Source organism: Urocitellus parryii, chromosome 1 (assembly GCF_045843805.1).
Source record: "Urocitellus parryii isolate mUroPar1 chromosome 1, mUroPar1.hap1, whole genome shotgun sequence".
Taxonomy (NCBI): domain Eukaryota; kingdom Metazoa; phylum Chordata; class Mammalia; order Rodentia; family Sciuridae; genus Urocitellus; species Urocitellus parryii.
Window position 1 is genome coordinate 214,515,599 of NC_135531.1, and position 17,115 is coordinate 214,532,713.

A 17,115-nucleotide genomic window follows, 5' to 3' on the forward strand; every position below is an offset into this window, starting at 1 on the left:
TATGAAGTACTTATGTGACAATGACAAACTAGCTTAATAGTAGTTGATTACTTCAAGAACACCAAGAGAAAGTCTACTAGAAAAACTCAAGATTGAGAACACTGATTGGATAACTTAGACTTAAAGCCCACATTTATTGTAACCATGTACACATTTGAAACTGAAGTGTTTCATTCTAAAAAACCTAGCCTGTGCTTCCTATCTCTATCATGTTAAGTAAACAAAAGATGGAGTCAATAAGTATTTTATTAAGTACCTACTATGTGCAAAGCATTGTAGTAGTCACAAAATTGAATATAGTTCTTATCTTTAGGAATCTTACATTTTTGTGCAGGAAGCTTATGTGTACACAAATTAATTTTAACAAAATGCTAACCACTTACTAAGTCATACATGTGACCTCATTTGATGTTTATTCTTTCCTTCTATTTTCTGACTTCCTCAGCCTTTCCCCCATAACATTAAATATAAATGTATTATGCAGTACAGTCTAAATGAAATGCCACTTAGTGAAAGTTAAAATATAATAAGAAAAAGAAAAATCAAATTAGTAAACCCTAATGTCTCTATTTTTAAAATGTCCTAAGAATGAGATTTTACAGGCTGCCCAAGAATGAGCAAGAATAAATCCTCCTCAATGCACCTGCATGTTCTTAAAACAGGAGTAAGTTGTGCTCAAACGCTTCAAAATATTTTGAGAAAGTTAAATGAAGGTTATCCAAATTTTTAGTTTAGGAATTAAACGTGGATCAGAAAGGAAATGTCCTATATTTCTAGGGATAATAATTCTTTATCTGCTTATTTGAATCTTCCCTTTCCTCCTAGACTTTAAATCTCTGAATGAATATGTACATTTTTAACTTAGACAAATAATGTACCTGACTAAGATGTCAAGCATGCCTCTCTTTCACTGATGAAAATTAAATAAGCAAAGGAAATGCAAGTACAAGGTTATGGCTGTGTTTTGGGAGAGATTCAAAACAACCCATTTACACCTGAATATTATTAACAGAAAAATGTTTGGGCTCAACATGTTGTTTAAGATGATTCCCCAAATCCCAACCAAGAGAACCTTCTAGCCCAAGAAGTCAACTTCTCTGTAAAAGCCCTGTGCTCTCTACCAAGCCATGTCTTTCCATGTGGTACCACCTTTCTGGAAGCCTCCTAACTATCACACTTGTCAAGCAATAATGGTCCACACACTACTTGTTTCACTACAGGTAACATGATTTTACACTGCCCAACAGTCCTTTCCATCAATTCTTTCTGTGTATCCCACATTTTGCAGAGTTCACCAGTTAGGGTCACATACACCTCTAGGAAGAAAGAAAAGATGGAACCAACCAGAGCAAAGGACCCTTGAAACAATGAGAAATAAAAGCAAAACAAACAAAGCTAGTTACTGTTGTATCTTGCTTTTACCCAATCATGCAACCCTAAGGAGTTGGGTGTAATTCAAATATGATAAAATAAACTCACCCTTTCCAACGAACTTAGGAAATTCTTCCACAAACCATTTTTCTTAATATCTAATTAACCTTTAATAAGCCATGGTTCCTGATGGCTTAACTTTAAATTATACTTTCTGTCAACAAGTTAGTGACCTGTAATAATCTTTGAAACATGGAAATGAGCTAAGGAGGCATTTTCACTGGTGAATCTTTTTTGTGAATTGTGGAAAAATCAGTCTCTCTTATTTGCTTAATATATCCCAATTTCTTCTGTATTTGATTTCCCTAATGCATGGCACACAGCCAATCATGACAATTGCAGCTCATGAGCTTAATAAGTATATGATTCAAACAGCACCAGAAAAAAAGCTATGCTCAAATCTACCATGGGCTTATTGACCACCTAGTGTGCATTTTGTCTTTCTAAGGCTATCCACACCATTGGCCACAACAGAACTCCTGAAGTCTGTTTGCAAGATGAGTGCCAAAGGCTGCCAATCTGAAACAATGTTCAAGTATCTCAGGAAAACACCAGAAACAAGCATGTAGCAGCCAACTTAGAAACAAGGTGGATCCCATCAAGATAGTAAACAAGACAGCTGACTTCAACAGGCAGAGGGGTTTAATCAGGGGCTTATTGGTTTTTTTGGTGGTTCAACAACAACCAAAAACCTAATAGGTTACAGCAGGTTAATTAGCAGGAATTAACTTTACCAAGTTTACCAAGAATGAAGTAGTCAGAAGTCTACCCGGCTAGCGTGGAAAAGTTCCAGGTTTGCTGAAATGTTGATCATTTTAGCCCCAGATCCAGGGCCATGAAAACAGTGTCCCTTAAAAATGTGGTAAAGGGGTCTGGGGCTGGGGCTCAGGGGTAGAGCGCTTGCCTAGCATGCATGAGGCACTGGGTTCAATCCTCAGCGCCACATAAAAATAAACAAATAAAATAAAAGCATTCTGTCCACCTACAACTACAAAAAAAAAAACTCTTATTTTTTTTAAATGTGGTAAAGGAAGAATCTAGAAATAGAACAAGGCTATGAATAGGCCAGGAGCGATGGAGGCTGGGCAGGTTCTCTGCCCACTAGGGGCGATCCGGCTAATCTGCAAGGGTTAGAAACATGGAAATAAAGCAGAGGCAGCTGGGGACCTGGTTTTGGTGAGCCAGGAGAAGCAGCCAGGCTAGTGGAGAAGGCAGTGTGGGAGGCTGGCCCACCCTCACTGAAGGATGATCTCAGATGGAGTGACCACTACTGAGTCCTGTTGACACCGCTGGCCCCCACACACCCCATACAACCTGGTAACCAGTTTCTCCTGGTGGTGCTGAAGTTCAGGTGTGATCTGCCTCCTTCTTTATCTGCAGGCTGTGGCACTGACCAGTCATGGTGAGGGCAGGCCCTGGCCTCAGCAGAGCTGGCCCTCCAGCCACTTTCCCTCTCTCTCTGCCACTCAAGGGCTCTGCTTCTGTCTCTTTGCTCTGGGTAGCTTTCCTCATCTGTAAAAGGAGTACCCAGACTAGATGATCTTCAAGTGTCTTCCAATTCTAACACTGTGTTTCCTGGATGTTATAAATTCCCAGAATCATAAAATGTAGAGTTGAAAGGAACTTCAGAAGTCAATTCAACCACCTACTCAACCTAAGCCAGCCTTGCTAGAACTAATAAGCTTTGAAGGTTCTACTATGCAGTTGTTTTTGGCTGGCTGAATATGGCAGTAATCAAAGCTTAAAACTTTAAATATAAAACGAGAAAAAAAATACTTATATATAAGATTTTTGGAACATCTAAGAAAAGTTTTGAAGGAACTGAAACCCAGAGAGCAGCTTGCTCTGTTGCTTAGAAGTTAATATCTAAGTGGAAATTCCCAATCTTTGTGTTTACAATATCAGAGGCATATTAAAAAATCATAAGGGATGTCAGAAAATTCTCCAAGCAAAACTAATTTAGTTCAATTTATTATTATGCTTATAAGTATATAAGACAGGGCAATAGAGTGTCACAACAACATCAAATAAACAAAGCCTCAAAGAGAGAATAAAGAGTATAAAGGAAAAACAGTTATATTTGGAGATGCATTCAAGAAAAATCAAAAAGAATGTCATCTGTTCTTAAAGGGTAAGTTTCAGTGGCAAGCTACTTTTGAAAATTAATTTTGATCTCTAATAATAAATATTCTCTCTCTTCAAAAGAATTTGTTTTCTTCTGAGTCTATGTCAATTATCATACGACAGAACTTAAGAAAATTATTGGATTTATTTAAAAACAATAGGAACTTTCCCTTGTATTTATTATTAATTACTTAAAAGTGTTAAGTTCATAAATAATTAAAGATATATCACACTTATAGTTTGGAAGACACATCAGTGTTAAGATATTAATTCTCCCAAAGATTTAATATCATTCTGAAAAAAATCCTAGCAGATTCCTTTTTATGGAAATTGACAAGCTGATAGTAAAATTTATAAGGAAATGCAAAAGACCTAGAATGGTTAAGACCACTGTAAAGAATATGCACTTACTGAATTGCAAAAGTGATTGAGACAATGTGGCATTGGCAAAGACTAAACTTGAAACAAAACAAGAATCCAGACCAAGAACCACACCAGTATGGTCACCTGATTCACAGCAAGGTTGACACTGAAATTCAAACAGGGAAACTTCTTTGGATAAATGCTTCTGGGTTAGATATTCACACAGGGAAAAAATATTGACCCTATTCTCACTAAACACACACAAAAAAAATAATTAGAAAAGAACTGCAAACCTAAATGTGAAGTATAAAATGCAGCTTCTAGTACAAAATGTAGAAAACTATTTCATGGTCTTAAAGTAAGCCAAGATTTCCTTAACAGACACAAAAATTTGTGATCATAAAATATCAAAAAATTGGACTGCACTAAAATGAAGAAATTATATTTAAAATATTTCAATCATACAATGAAAGGGAGAATTGAGGGATAATCTCATACCTATGTCTGATAAAGGATATAACATCCAGAATATATGTAAAAACACACAAAACAATTTTTAAAAAATTTTAAAAAGTGAGCCAAACACTGCATTGTGTGGTATGAGATTGTTATTTTTAAAAAGTGAGCAAAGAACTTGAAATAGATTTCACAAGAGTATACTAATTGGCCAAAGAACATATGAAAAAGGGTAAGCCTAGCTTGGTGGCTAGTGCCTAATCCCAGTACTGGAGTGGGAGTGTTGCTTGAGCCCAGGAGTTCAAAGCCTGCTAGTCAACACAGCAAATCTCTGTCATAGAGAAAAGGGGGGGGGGGAGTACTCATCACTAATCATCAGGGAAATACAAACTAAAACCATAAGATACCTCCGACTAGAAGAGCTAAAATTAAAAAGACTGAGATGAAAACAGATTTCTCTGCTTTGCTAGCAGGAGTATAAAACTGGTAATTGCTACCAAAGCTGAAAATACATATATACTACAACCTACAAATTCCATTCTTAGGACTAATGTATATGTTGAACACATGATATGAACAAAAACAATTATAGCAATTTTATTCATAATAGCCAAAATTTGAAATAATTCAAATGACCATTAATAATACAACAGGCAAATAAATGAAGTTATATTATGTGATGGAATACTATCTAGCATTAAAAAAAAAAAACTATATGCATAGTATCTTCAATGAATCTAACCAAAATAATGATGAGTTAAAGAAGCCAGACACAAAAGCCTGACACAAAATATGATTTCATTTTTATGAAGTGCAAAAATAAGCAAAACCAATCTACAAAGATACATCAAAGTTAGTTACCTTTGGTGGGTACAAAGGAAGTGCTTACTGAGAGCTGGAAATGTTACATTGTCACCTGGATGACTGTTAACATGAGTATATAAAACTATATATTTTGAATTTTTCATCATATTGCATGTATATTCGATTTTAATTCAAAATTCAAACAAAAACTAAAATCCCACTGTGCTCCAAGGTGGTATAAACTATGTCTTAATTACATATTTGCATGTTCCAGGGCCTAATACAATGCCTGCTCAGCAGGTGTGTGTTGAATTTAATTAAATTGGCCTGGTAATTCCATCTATATGATCTCAACTAGAAGATTTCTATATAATATGTCTGAGTTGTTAAAGAGAACTGTAGCTGTGGCTTTCTGCAGTCTCTTTTTCAATTCCCAGGGCATTCATTCATATTTAAAATATCTGTCTTCATCCCCCCCCCCAAAAAAAAGGGAGATAGGAGGATTTACATACTGAAAAACAAACAAAACTGACCCCATTTGCAGGGTTTAACAAGATTCAAATCAAAGAAGCAAAGGAAGAGGAAACAAAGAAAGGTGATGTTGTGGCGCCCTAGAAAGCAGATGTTCATTAGGGCCCAGACACACAGATGACTATCAGAGAGCACTTATCTGAACATGCTATCTCAGACCGCACAGTCAAATCAAATTCTGAAGGCTCAGAGGATGTGCACGGAGGAACATCCTGTACTCCTGAAACATGGATTTGAATTTTGTGACAGAGACCGAGGAGTAGGAATAACAGCTATCACCCAATCTGTATGTTAAAAAGCAATCTATTCTTAAATTAAAAAAGCAATCAAAATTAATGTTTAAGATTTCTGGTATTAAAAATTTAAATCTGAGAAACTATTGCCATGTAAGAAACACATCTTTTTCTCATCTTTTGCAAATTATTAAAACACATGCGCGCACACACACACACACACAATTCCTTCATTATTTTTTTAAAAGAATAGTGGAATGTTCAAGATAAAGGAAAGTGAGTTTGAATTTAGTATGGGTTAGCAAAAAATGTAAATAGCTTTTTATCGGAATATTTATATTTAAATTAGGATCTCATCAAAATACTTTCTATTATGATAATTATATACACTTCTTCAAAGAACTCCATCATGTCTGTGCTTCCATAACACACATATTAGCAAATAAATTTTTATTTAAAATTTCCATGTAATATTGGGTAAGGAATCAGATTCAAAATCCAATTCAAAATGGCAATTGTAGTAGGCACATTTTTAATCATAATCTGTAGCGTTAAGAGATAGGAAAGAACTTTTAACCAGATTAAGTCAGATATACTTGGTCCCTGAATGGGGCATATCAAGTGGGAGTAGCCCACTCCAGTGGATCTATCACAGGCACACACACCCATTACTGATCAAAAGCAAGACCAGGGTGGACCAACTCTTAAGAGTTTAAGATGAAAAGCTGGAGGCAGGAGAGGGGACAAAGTAGGAAAGAAACCCTTTCAGACTGGTCAAACCCTTGCTGGACAGGGCCATGAACTTCCTACTTGGTAGGCCATTGGATCCTGTCCAGTTCTTCACCTGAGAATCTGTTGACCCACAATCCAGAAACAAAATAACAAGGAATCCTCTTCAACATAGACTGATATATACCATCTGTGTTTTTCTTCCAGGGTAGGTTTCATCATCTGTGCTCCACATGCTAATTCTAGGTAAAAAAAAATGGAGGTGAATGGAAAATATGTGCCATCATTCAATTCTCAAGAGGTTGGGAGTGCCTAGGAATTATGAACTATCAGTGGACCAGGGGGAAGAAAAGAGAAGGGATAGAAGTGCACAGTTTTGACTTTGTCTTTTTGTTTCCTTCTGGTTGCCAGCCAGGAGAGATGTTTGCTTGATTCAGGGCTGGAGAAGAGCAAGGAGCAGCTATGAGGCTATAAGCATCTAGCCAGAGAAAAGCACTCCTAGCAACCCTTAGTTGGGGGGGATTGGGGGAAGGAAATAAGATTATCTCTGAAGCCAGCACTAGAATAGAAAACAGATGAGTGAGGAGCTAGTCTAGGAGTAAGGAGGGCTTCTAGGTCCTGACCCTTGGTGGAAACTCCAGGGCCAAAAGCAGGTTTTGCAAATCCCTGACTCCTGTGACATCTTGAGCCATGCTTCCTGCTTTCTAGCAACCCCTTCTTCAGTGCTAAAAAACTCAAAGCCCAGTTTAGAAACTGCACAGAGGTGCGGCTGGGGTTATGGCTCAGTGGTAGCTCTTTCACCTAGCACATTCGAAGCCCTGGGTTTGATCCTCAGCACCGCATGAAAATAAATAAAATAAAGGTATTGTGTCCAACTACAACTAAAAAATAAATATTAAAAAAAAAAGAAAGAAACTGCACAGAGACACTGTCTTCCCACTTGTCTAAAGAGGGCAAAGACAAATTCTTGGAATTCTAGCTCTCACCCTCTTCTCCAAGAAACATCTTCTGGTAAGTTATTTGTTTCTGTGGTTGGATGAGTAGAACTATATGTGAATTACAAAGTGAATTACTTTTAGAGGCTCTTATGGGTTGGCTGGAAACTCTATCATTAACAATGTATATATGAAATGTTTTCATGTTCTAAACAGCCAACTGACAAGTGAACTGTATAGAAGAAAACTTATTAAAAACATAACTCAATTGTAAGTTAAGGTATCCAATCACTGAACCAATCACATAGAGAATGAGAAAAACGTTAGCTACTTTTTTGATAGTCAATTCTTTTTATGATGTTATTTATTTTTTAAATAAAAGTATTCAAGTGATCATATGGAATGAAATCAAAAAAGAAAATAAAATTAGAAACCTTTTTTTTAAGACTTTCATTTTTAAAACAATGAAATGAATCAGAGCTTTGCTTTGTAGGAAGTAGAGAGGGCCTTGGGAATATTTCAGATAATGACTTGAAAATAAATTTTTCTGGCATATTTTTTTCCATAAATGTCTGCATTCATCAAAAGCCTGTTTATTGTTAAGAATGAGAAAAGTAGGGCTGGGGTTGTGGCTCAGTGGCAGAAGGCTTGCCTAGCATAGGTGAGGCACTGGGTTCCATACTCAGCATCACATATCAATAAATAAAATAAGGTCTATTGACAAAGAAAAAAATAAAAAAGAATGACAAAAGTAAACTTTATGGTATTATAAATTTCTAATAAAATTTGCTTTTCCATATAACCAAATAATTTACCTGAGACTTTGTTATACAAACTGTGAAAATATTTCCTCTTGTGATTCTATGGGTAAAGGGGGGTTTAGAGGATTCTGAGTACAAATAAACCCCCAACTGCAACTCAAAAACACTGTGATTAACACGTATTCAACAGAGGGAATGGTAGTGTTTTATGAGGATACTATTGATATAAGCTTATAAAATAAAATTCATTTTTTTTGCAACTTTAATTTTCATCCAAGAAACTCAGGCTAAGAGCACAATGTTCCATGATGGTGTCCATTTAATTCTGCTATTCTAAATACTTAACTTTTTAATTCATGTAAAAACATAACTGGTATTTTATGAAATGGGTCCATGCTTGCAGAGCTGGGAAGGTGATACTTTTTTCCTTCAAGACCAGTGAAAATTATTTATGACATCTATGACATGATCTCATTTTGTTGCACAAGACCTTTCCCTGAAATCACTGTTTGTCTGGGACCCAGGAGCCCAACTGCATAGCACATGTTCAAAGGGCAGTCAGAGGGGTAAGTCCTGGGTTCCCCACTGAGGCCAAGTAGAGGACAATATGAGTCTTAAAGCACTTGTTTTTTTTTTTTTTGCTTTAAAATAACAACTTATTTTAAAAGAATTAAAATTAGTTAATGATCAGATACAGAGGTGTCCACAAAAAATCAAGAATAATTTTTAAAATCTCTTCTGAAAAAATTGCTCACATTACACAACATCAGTGTGTAGACTACAGGCAATGATCAAATTAGAAGCATTTAAAACTCCAAACTTATTTTTTCCCCTTTGCTATAAGCAAGACTAATGAGTTAGGAGAAACAAACACCATTTCAAATGGCTCAAAATAATAAAAGTAACATTTATATATACCTATTATGTCATCATTGAAGGATTACATTACCAGCCTGTCACAACCTTAATAGGTTGGCTTAACAGCACATTGGTAAGCATAAAACTAGAAATAATATAAAATAAGGTAATTAAAGAAGAAAATGTTAAGGGAAGGAGTAAACACAAAGTGCTAAATATGTTATTCTTTAAAAATTCTAAGTACTCTCAAGAGAATTATAAAGCAACAAGACAAAACAATGTTGATGATCAATTCAAGACATTTTCATTCATTTATTTAAAGCTTGGTTTCTCTCTAAAATTCCCTGGTTCACTGTAGCTTTTATCAGCACTTCACTTTTTCCTCACAAAATGCGTGGCAGTTTTTAATCCCACATACATCTTAGTGCCTTCTCTGTCACTCAGACCTTTGGCTGATATGCTGCCTCCTGCCTATACTACTTTGTAAATATTCTTCATTTATTTCTTGTACTGTGCCTATTCTGTCTTCCCTGGCACTTTGTGAAGTGCTGGAAAGCAGGAACCAGATACTCTACCTCCAAACCTTTCCCAATGTTAAGTGCAAGGAATGTTGCACTGGGGCCCTGCAACACAACAATTGATTGGCAAGTGTTTTTAGCTTTTCATGAGCCTCAGCAATTTTTTCATAAGCTACCATCTTAAAAGTTAACCTAATTCAAGAATATAGACATTCTGGCCAACGTAGGACATCATTCACCTGTGGATGGTTTTCCATGCTTACTGGGCCAGATTTATAAACAAGTTAACTTCATATTAGCATACAATCTTTTAGAATAGAGATTTTCATATTCATCATCAAGAAGACTGTACTTATTCTTCATCTTCTAAAATGACATGCATCCATTTGAGAACAGGCTTAAAAGCAAATGGAGGGAGAATGACAATCTCCATATTATACATTTGCTCTCCTAGCTGATCTAGATGTTGATTTTGCCATCTCCTTTTCGTTTCTCTCTCATCACTTTGACACACTTATTTTCCAGCACTTGTTTGAAAAATTAAAATATTCATATAATTATGTTAAGGAGACCAGATATATTAAGCAAAAATAAGGAATTAGATTAGGGGAGATATATGTTCAGTTTATCGTTGGCTTAGCTGTCACTAGCCCCTTAGCCCTTTTCGTTCCCCCTCATATCTATTGGATTAAGAAATGTTTAGTTTCTATTATCAAATTTGTGTGTGGGCTCAAATTTGTACATGTATTTGATACACATGGTTCCAAGAAGACACTGTGCCGTGCATCGCCTGGCCAGACCCCTAGCCCTGAAACTGTATCAGCCAAGGGCTGCCTCTGGAGAGACACAGCCAAGTTCTACCAGGTTTTACTATTTATTCATTAAAAAGATATAGCAAAGAAACCAGAACATTTTGAATTCTTCCCAAATAACATCCCTAAACCCCAATGTTTAATTTTTGAATATCTGGTTTGATTCATACCAAATATTATGGAGCTGTCTTTAAATAACAGAAATATCATTACTATGTTGTCTTTAAAATTAGCCATTTCATGTTAAATAAAAACACTCTCACTTAAGAGCAACTTGATATATTCCTGCTTAGTCCTCTAATATTACACTGAATGGGATAGAAACTGTATTCTCCCAAGAATTAGATGGTCCAATGTCAAGTTTAGGGTTATGTATCAGTCAGTAACTGAGAGATAACTATATACTCCTTAACATCTCAACTCTAGTTAATATTTTAGTTATTAATCATTAAATGAATAAATGTTTTTACTATGTCTGAAATATAGCCCCCCCCCCAAAAAAAGAAAGAAATATTCTGAAAAATTAAGCAGAAAATTTGGGCAGTGTTGGCAGAGAAGCTGGGATAGTCATAAGGAGAATAGATAGGCTGAATCAACTAATTCATTGTTTGCGATATTTTCCCAGTCAAAATACTACAATGAGATTTTCTCTGGCATCTAGTATTATTTTTTATATATTTATTTTCTAGTTATACGTGGACACAATATCTTTATTTTATTTTTATGTGGTGCTGAGGATCGAACCCAGTGCTTCACGCATGCTAGGCGACCGCTCTACCTCTGAGCCACAACTCCAGCCCCTGGCATCCATATATTTAATGACGACTGCACAGAAAAGCACTTTGACTCTATCAATTAAGCTTTAACAAGTCAATATGTGATTCGTTGTAGGGATTTTACTCAATTCATAAAACATTTGAAAAGTTTTGCTACACAAACAAAATGAATCAAAACATAAATTAAACTATATTGAGATTTCATTAGAAAATTAGACTACATTATTATATTTGTAGATTTGGGCCTAAGGTAAATCTGCATGCATTTTTTTTTCTGAGTAATGTTCATTAACAAGTATTTATTTAGTACCTACTGTTTCAGGAACTAGGCAGGAACAAGGGAGGTATTCACATCTTGTGAAGAGAGGCAATGGGGTTGCAAGACCATGCTTGGAAAAGATGAACTTAAGTGAATCAAACAACATGAAATAAACTAGATAAGAAATCCTTCCTCTTTAGAAAGAATGAATTAATTTTAAGTATTCATTTCATTTTTCCTGAGCACTTATCTTTCCATTCTAGATTTTTTTTCATGTGATTTTTATTGATTACCTAAATTTAAAAAATAATAATTTTCTTTCCTTTCAACTTCCTTTTTAGTAAAAACTAAAGGAAAAACTGTTTGTCTTTACAAAAAAGACCGGTGACTGAAATTTCTGTACCTGTTAAGTAAGCTAGGATAAATTTAAAGTTTTATAAAGCAATAAGCAAAATACAAAATTAGAACAATTATCAGTCAAGTTTTTTAAAAAGTATTTTCTTGAAATTGTTTTACATGGAAATTGCCCACCGTTGAATTTAAATTCAAAGTCTAGATTGACAAAAAATGTAAGGTACATCTAGCTATACTGATATTGAAAGATTAAATGCTTTCCTACTTCTCTTTATATATCTCTTCCTATTTCCTTCTATTAGCATAAAGTTTGACTACCAACATAGAAAAAAAATATATAAAATAGTAGAATGGGAAATCCAAAAGAAAACTACTAGAAAGGAAGGGTACTACAGTGTTGCATTATAATGCATCTTCTTTTTTAACATTTCCATGACGTTGAGTCTTCTGACACAACTTTCAAACAGACACAATATCCCTAACTAAGGAAATTAAGTTGATTTATCAGTGTAAAATATTACACTACTAAATTGATATGTTTAAGCAATCTTTATCCACCTCTAAAATATGGTTACATCTTAAGACACAAAACACCCCAGTTCTTATACATTTGTACTTTCAATGTACTTTCTTACTCAGCTTTATGTATCAAATCATGATTCCTAATCTTCTACAGAAGAATACTGTTGATACAATATTCATTTGGTTACAATAAGTAAAAGTTAAGGAATTCAACAAAATGGTAAATACCTATAAAACTTCAATTGAGAAACTGTTTTGTTCTAGTATCCCTTACTAATGAAATCCCGAATTATATCATGTATTGTTTTATCAGATTTTAAGGTTAAGTTCAGAAATGCTCTTCAGCATATACCTATACAAAGAAATCAATCTTGCTATATACTTAAAAATGTAATCAAACTTCTAATATAGTTAAGAGAAATATATTTTTCTAACTATATGAATGAAAACTATAAATGTGTCAAATTGCTATTAGCTGGTACAAAATATCAAACTAACCATGTAAATGAAATTTTGTACTTTCCTTTCTTCAAAAGATATAGAATAAGTATTTCAATCCTGATAAATATTTGCATACACAACTTGGCAGTGACATATGTGGTAGTACTTTCAAATAAACACCATAATTCAAGGGTTGCCTTTACAATAAGTGAAAATTTGTATAGTCATTGGTTGAAAATGTGTACCCACAAATATTTAAGTTAAAAATGTTAACTGCCAATTGTTTTCTGTGCAGCTGAGAAGTGGACATTGAATTTATATTTTTATAATACAGCATGTCACTTTAATCCTTTAGAACAATAATGTGCTTTTGTTTACAAAGTTACATCAAAATACATTTCAGAATGAATGTGTCAGGTGATAAAGAGTACCTGCTGTGATAAGACCATCCTGCCTGAGAAATAAAAAAAAAAAAAAAATCCAACAGTGTGTAAAAATCAGGTTACTTGAAATCTATGCTACTCTTCACTAACATATTATGAAAATTACATAATCTTCTTTGTTTCCATCCATGTCCTGCCCTTCCATAACACTCTCAAATTTACTTTATACTTAGTACATATGTATTCTTTTTTCTGATGATTTTTTTTCTGTCAAAGCACAAAGCAAAACAACATGGTCATGTGCCCTATTATAGCCCGATAAATATTTGCATAAAATGTTGAAGTAACTAGTATGTTTTTATGGGAAAAATTACCACACAAATTTGCCAAAACATAATCTGATTGGATCATCAACATAAGAAGAGGAGTTTGGCATATATAACTTTTTTAAAAATATGGTAATAAAAATCATTTTAAAATGCCATTTTAATTGGTATCATCTATTTCTCTGTTGAAATAAATCACAGCCATTTATTCCTTCTTGATTCCAGAAAATCACATCTGTCTCTTGATCACAAGTCAAAATCACTTTTTAAATGACTACACCATTCTTCTGTTTTTGATATAGTTTCCAAACAGAAGTTTCAAAACAGCTGGGGTTAACAAACATATCAGCGTACTTCAAACAGAGTGATATTTTCTATCCCTTCCTTCAGGAAGGTTAAAACACACATACAGCCAAGCATCCTCACAGCTGACAGCAGATTTTACTCTTTAGGTAGATAAGGCAACACTAGTTATTAAGTCTACATTTTTTACTGACTCACACTATTACCACATTAACAAAACATATGTAAAGGAGAAAAAAAGGGGGGCTATTTGTTCTAAATTCTTCTTATCTAAAATCTGCATCTGATAATTTTTCATTTTCCTGAGATAATCAAGATATCTTTACAATAGGGAATTTAGATTTAATTACCAAACTTTAATACCACATTATATAGGTCAAGTGAGGATGTGTACCTTTCTCCTGAAACAAAGAAATTCAGAGTAACCAGATTTCAGATTTCATAGTTGAAACAGCAAAAAAAAAATGTTTTGAGAATGTCATTTACCGTAACACAAATCAATATTAAATGCTTTATGCAGGAAGCACACTTTCAGAAAATGGGCCCTAAAGCTTTCTGGGATCCGACCCTAATTACTAGAGCAGGCTCTTGCCGTTTGTCTCTCTCTTCAATTATTTACAGGGGGTGGGGTGGGGGAGCCAAATGGCATTGCATTAGCTATATTAAATGTTATATACTTGGTTTCTAACTTACTAATGGTACATAAAAATTACTAAGGTAAATGTGCCAGTAGTAACATAGCTCTTTTTCTTCCTCACCTGAGTGTATGTATTTATTATTCATAGACTTAAGTGTTGAATAGGCTGTCCTTTAGGCACCCAATACTGCATAATTTAAACAAGTTCATTAAATATATAACGTGTCTAAAAGGTGGAGCATTGATTACACTACAAAATTTCTTTGAACAGCTACATTGTAGCTAACAAAAAAAAAACTAGCATCTCCCTCAAGTTCTTGAAAACAATTACATGAGAACTACAGAGAAATGAATATCGGGGTATCCTTGCTGCTTCCATCTTACTGCTCTCTGGTAACCCAAGGAATTGGGAGGGAATGAAAGTGTGGCCCACCAGTGCTAAGAAATTTCGATCTTGCTGACAAATGTCCTTTTTTTACATGGACAAAAATACAGGGTCATGTTGGAGGTGCATGACAGCGGGACCACACACGGCATAAGAAAGAAAAGCTTATCAAGGTTGAATCAGAGATTCTTAATACCAGGCCAGAAATGCCCAAATGCCAGCTAGCAGGGCATGATTGCAATCTCCCATGGAAAGTTCAGTGACTGCATCCATACCTGATTCTTTTGTGATCTAGAAGGGCACCAGGAGTTGGGCTACATGATACTGGCTGAAGGCCGCTGGTGCATCCAACTTCCGCCCTCCCAAATTGTGGAAGAAGCTTCCAAAGCAGTGAAATTTCCACTCTTCGTGGACCCATGTAATTTTTAAAAATTTATTTCAGGAGGCATCAAATTGTTGTTGGAAAAATAAGATAGGCCCATTAACAAAGTACCCGGGGTCCCTAGAAAGCTAGCAGCAATCTACCCGGCTACATGTCATTAGCTGTGTTACCTAAGAGTGTGCCGAGTCAACTTCTGAGATAGCAGCATTGGCAATCGATCTGGGGTAAACATATAGGGTAGTTGAGAAAAATAAAAATAAAAACGAAGTCATTTCTTTCACTGCGCGGAAATCTGACCATTGTCCCTCCTTTGCAAAAGCTACAGACAAGATTAAAAGGGACATCAATGAATGCTAAATGAACTTTGTCCACTTTTCTGCCCAAAACACCAGCGTAAAAGTAGAAATCAGTAACCAGGTGAAGTGCCACACCGCACAAAGATCAGAGGCGAGGGGCGGGCGCGCAGGGCCAGAGGCGGGGAGGAAAATGTCCCGGCCCTCCCTCAAGCCCCAGTCAACGCGCGCGCGGGAGGTAGAGGGGCGTCCCTGGGGGGCGGGAGGCTCCGCACCACTCCAGGGAAGCCAAGAGTTACTGCTTGCAGGGCGAGGCCCTGGAGAAGGGGTCGAAGATGTGCCACCAGCGGGTCCTGCCGCGGGCCCCAAGCGTTGGCCGCCGGCCAGCCAACGTTGTACAAGGGGCGCTGCTAGGGCCCGCGACCCTCCCCGCCTCCCGGGCCAGGAAGGGGCTGGCGGCTCTTTCCTGTCTAGTCTCTCCCCCCCGCGGCTTTCTGTAACCCGATCCCCGCAATCGGCTCCCCGGGAAGCCGCCGCCCCGCGCGCAGTCGGGTTCTGCCCAGGCCAGCGCTATAGTTAGCAACCTTCCATCAACTCCGCCGGGGGGCGGCGGGGGCTCGCAGCTCGCCCCCGCTGCCCCCTCCTCATCTACCCTCCCCCCCGCGCCCCTTTACCTTCGCTTGCAGATACTGGGGGTAGTAGTAGGTGGCGTATTGAGGGTACATCTGCTGTTTCCACACTTTGCCCATGAAGCTGGAAGGGAGCCTGCCGTGCAGGGTCGCGAACACTTTGGGGTTTCCAAGTCTCGATCTCTCCTGCCTCTCCCTTTCCGGAGGCGGCGGCGGCTGCCTCGGCGGCTGCTGCTGCCGCTGCTCCACCTCCCAGCCGGGACCAGACGTCCTCCTCCTCCTCCTCCTCCCAGGCAGAGAGAAAGACACTGCAGAGCGCAGAGGGCACCCCGGACAGGGCGCTCCCAAGGAGTTTCCTCCCGGAGCCCGACTGCGCCGGAGCTGCCAAGGGCTGGCGCGCTGGCCGCGCTCCGCTCCGGCGAGCAGGCTGAGCAGAGCAGGGAGGTGATCAATACAAGTGGAAAGTGCTGCGGCGACGGCGGCGGCTGCGCTCGGTGCCAGGCGGCATCTGGGGTGGGTGCGCCCGAAGGGGAGAGGGGAGAGGGGCTGGCGTGCGGAGGCCGTGGGGGAAGGGCGGGCGGGGGCGGGGCCTGGGCGCCGCGGAGCCCGGGACCCGCTGGAGGTGAGGGCTGAGTTTTAACCACTCCTCACCTCTGGTAGGACAGCCTGGAGCCCTGGGAGCCAAGATCGCTTTGTATCAGGGTGGGGTGGTTGGAGTGGAGTTGGATTTGCGGGGACCCAGATTAAGAACTGCAGAGAGGGCACCTCTTTTGCTTTCCTGAGTTTTTATCTTCCTAAGGGGGAAGGGAGGTAAGGGAAAAGAGAAAATCTGATTAATCTCTCACTTCCCCCCTCACCCCCGCCCAATGA

At 37.5% G+C, this 17,115-nt stretch overlaps 1 protein-coding gene across 4 annotated transcripts in view; it reads right to left on the reverse strand.

The window, feature by feature from the left end:
* The window catches only part of Rbms1 (RNA binding motif single stranded interacting protein 1), a 202,044-nt gene extending 185,253 nt beyond the window's left edge, over nucleotides 1–16,791 (reverse strand). For all 4 annotated transcript variants that reach the window (XM_077802667.1, XM_026393084.2, XM_026393082.2 and 1 more), the window contains exon 1: nucleotides 16,291–16,791. In XM_077802667.1, coding sequence (XP_077658793.1) covers nucleotides 16,291–16,365 — 75 coding nt within the window. In that variant the 5' untranslated portion in view covers nucleotides 16,366–16,791. The remainder of the gene's footprint in view (nucleotides 1–16,290) is intronic.
* Between the last annotated feature and the right edge of the window lie 324 nt (nucleotides 16,792–17,115).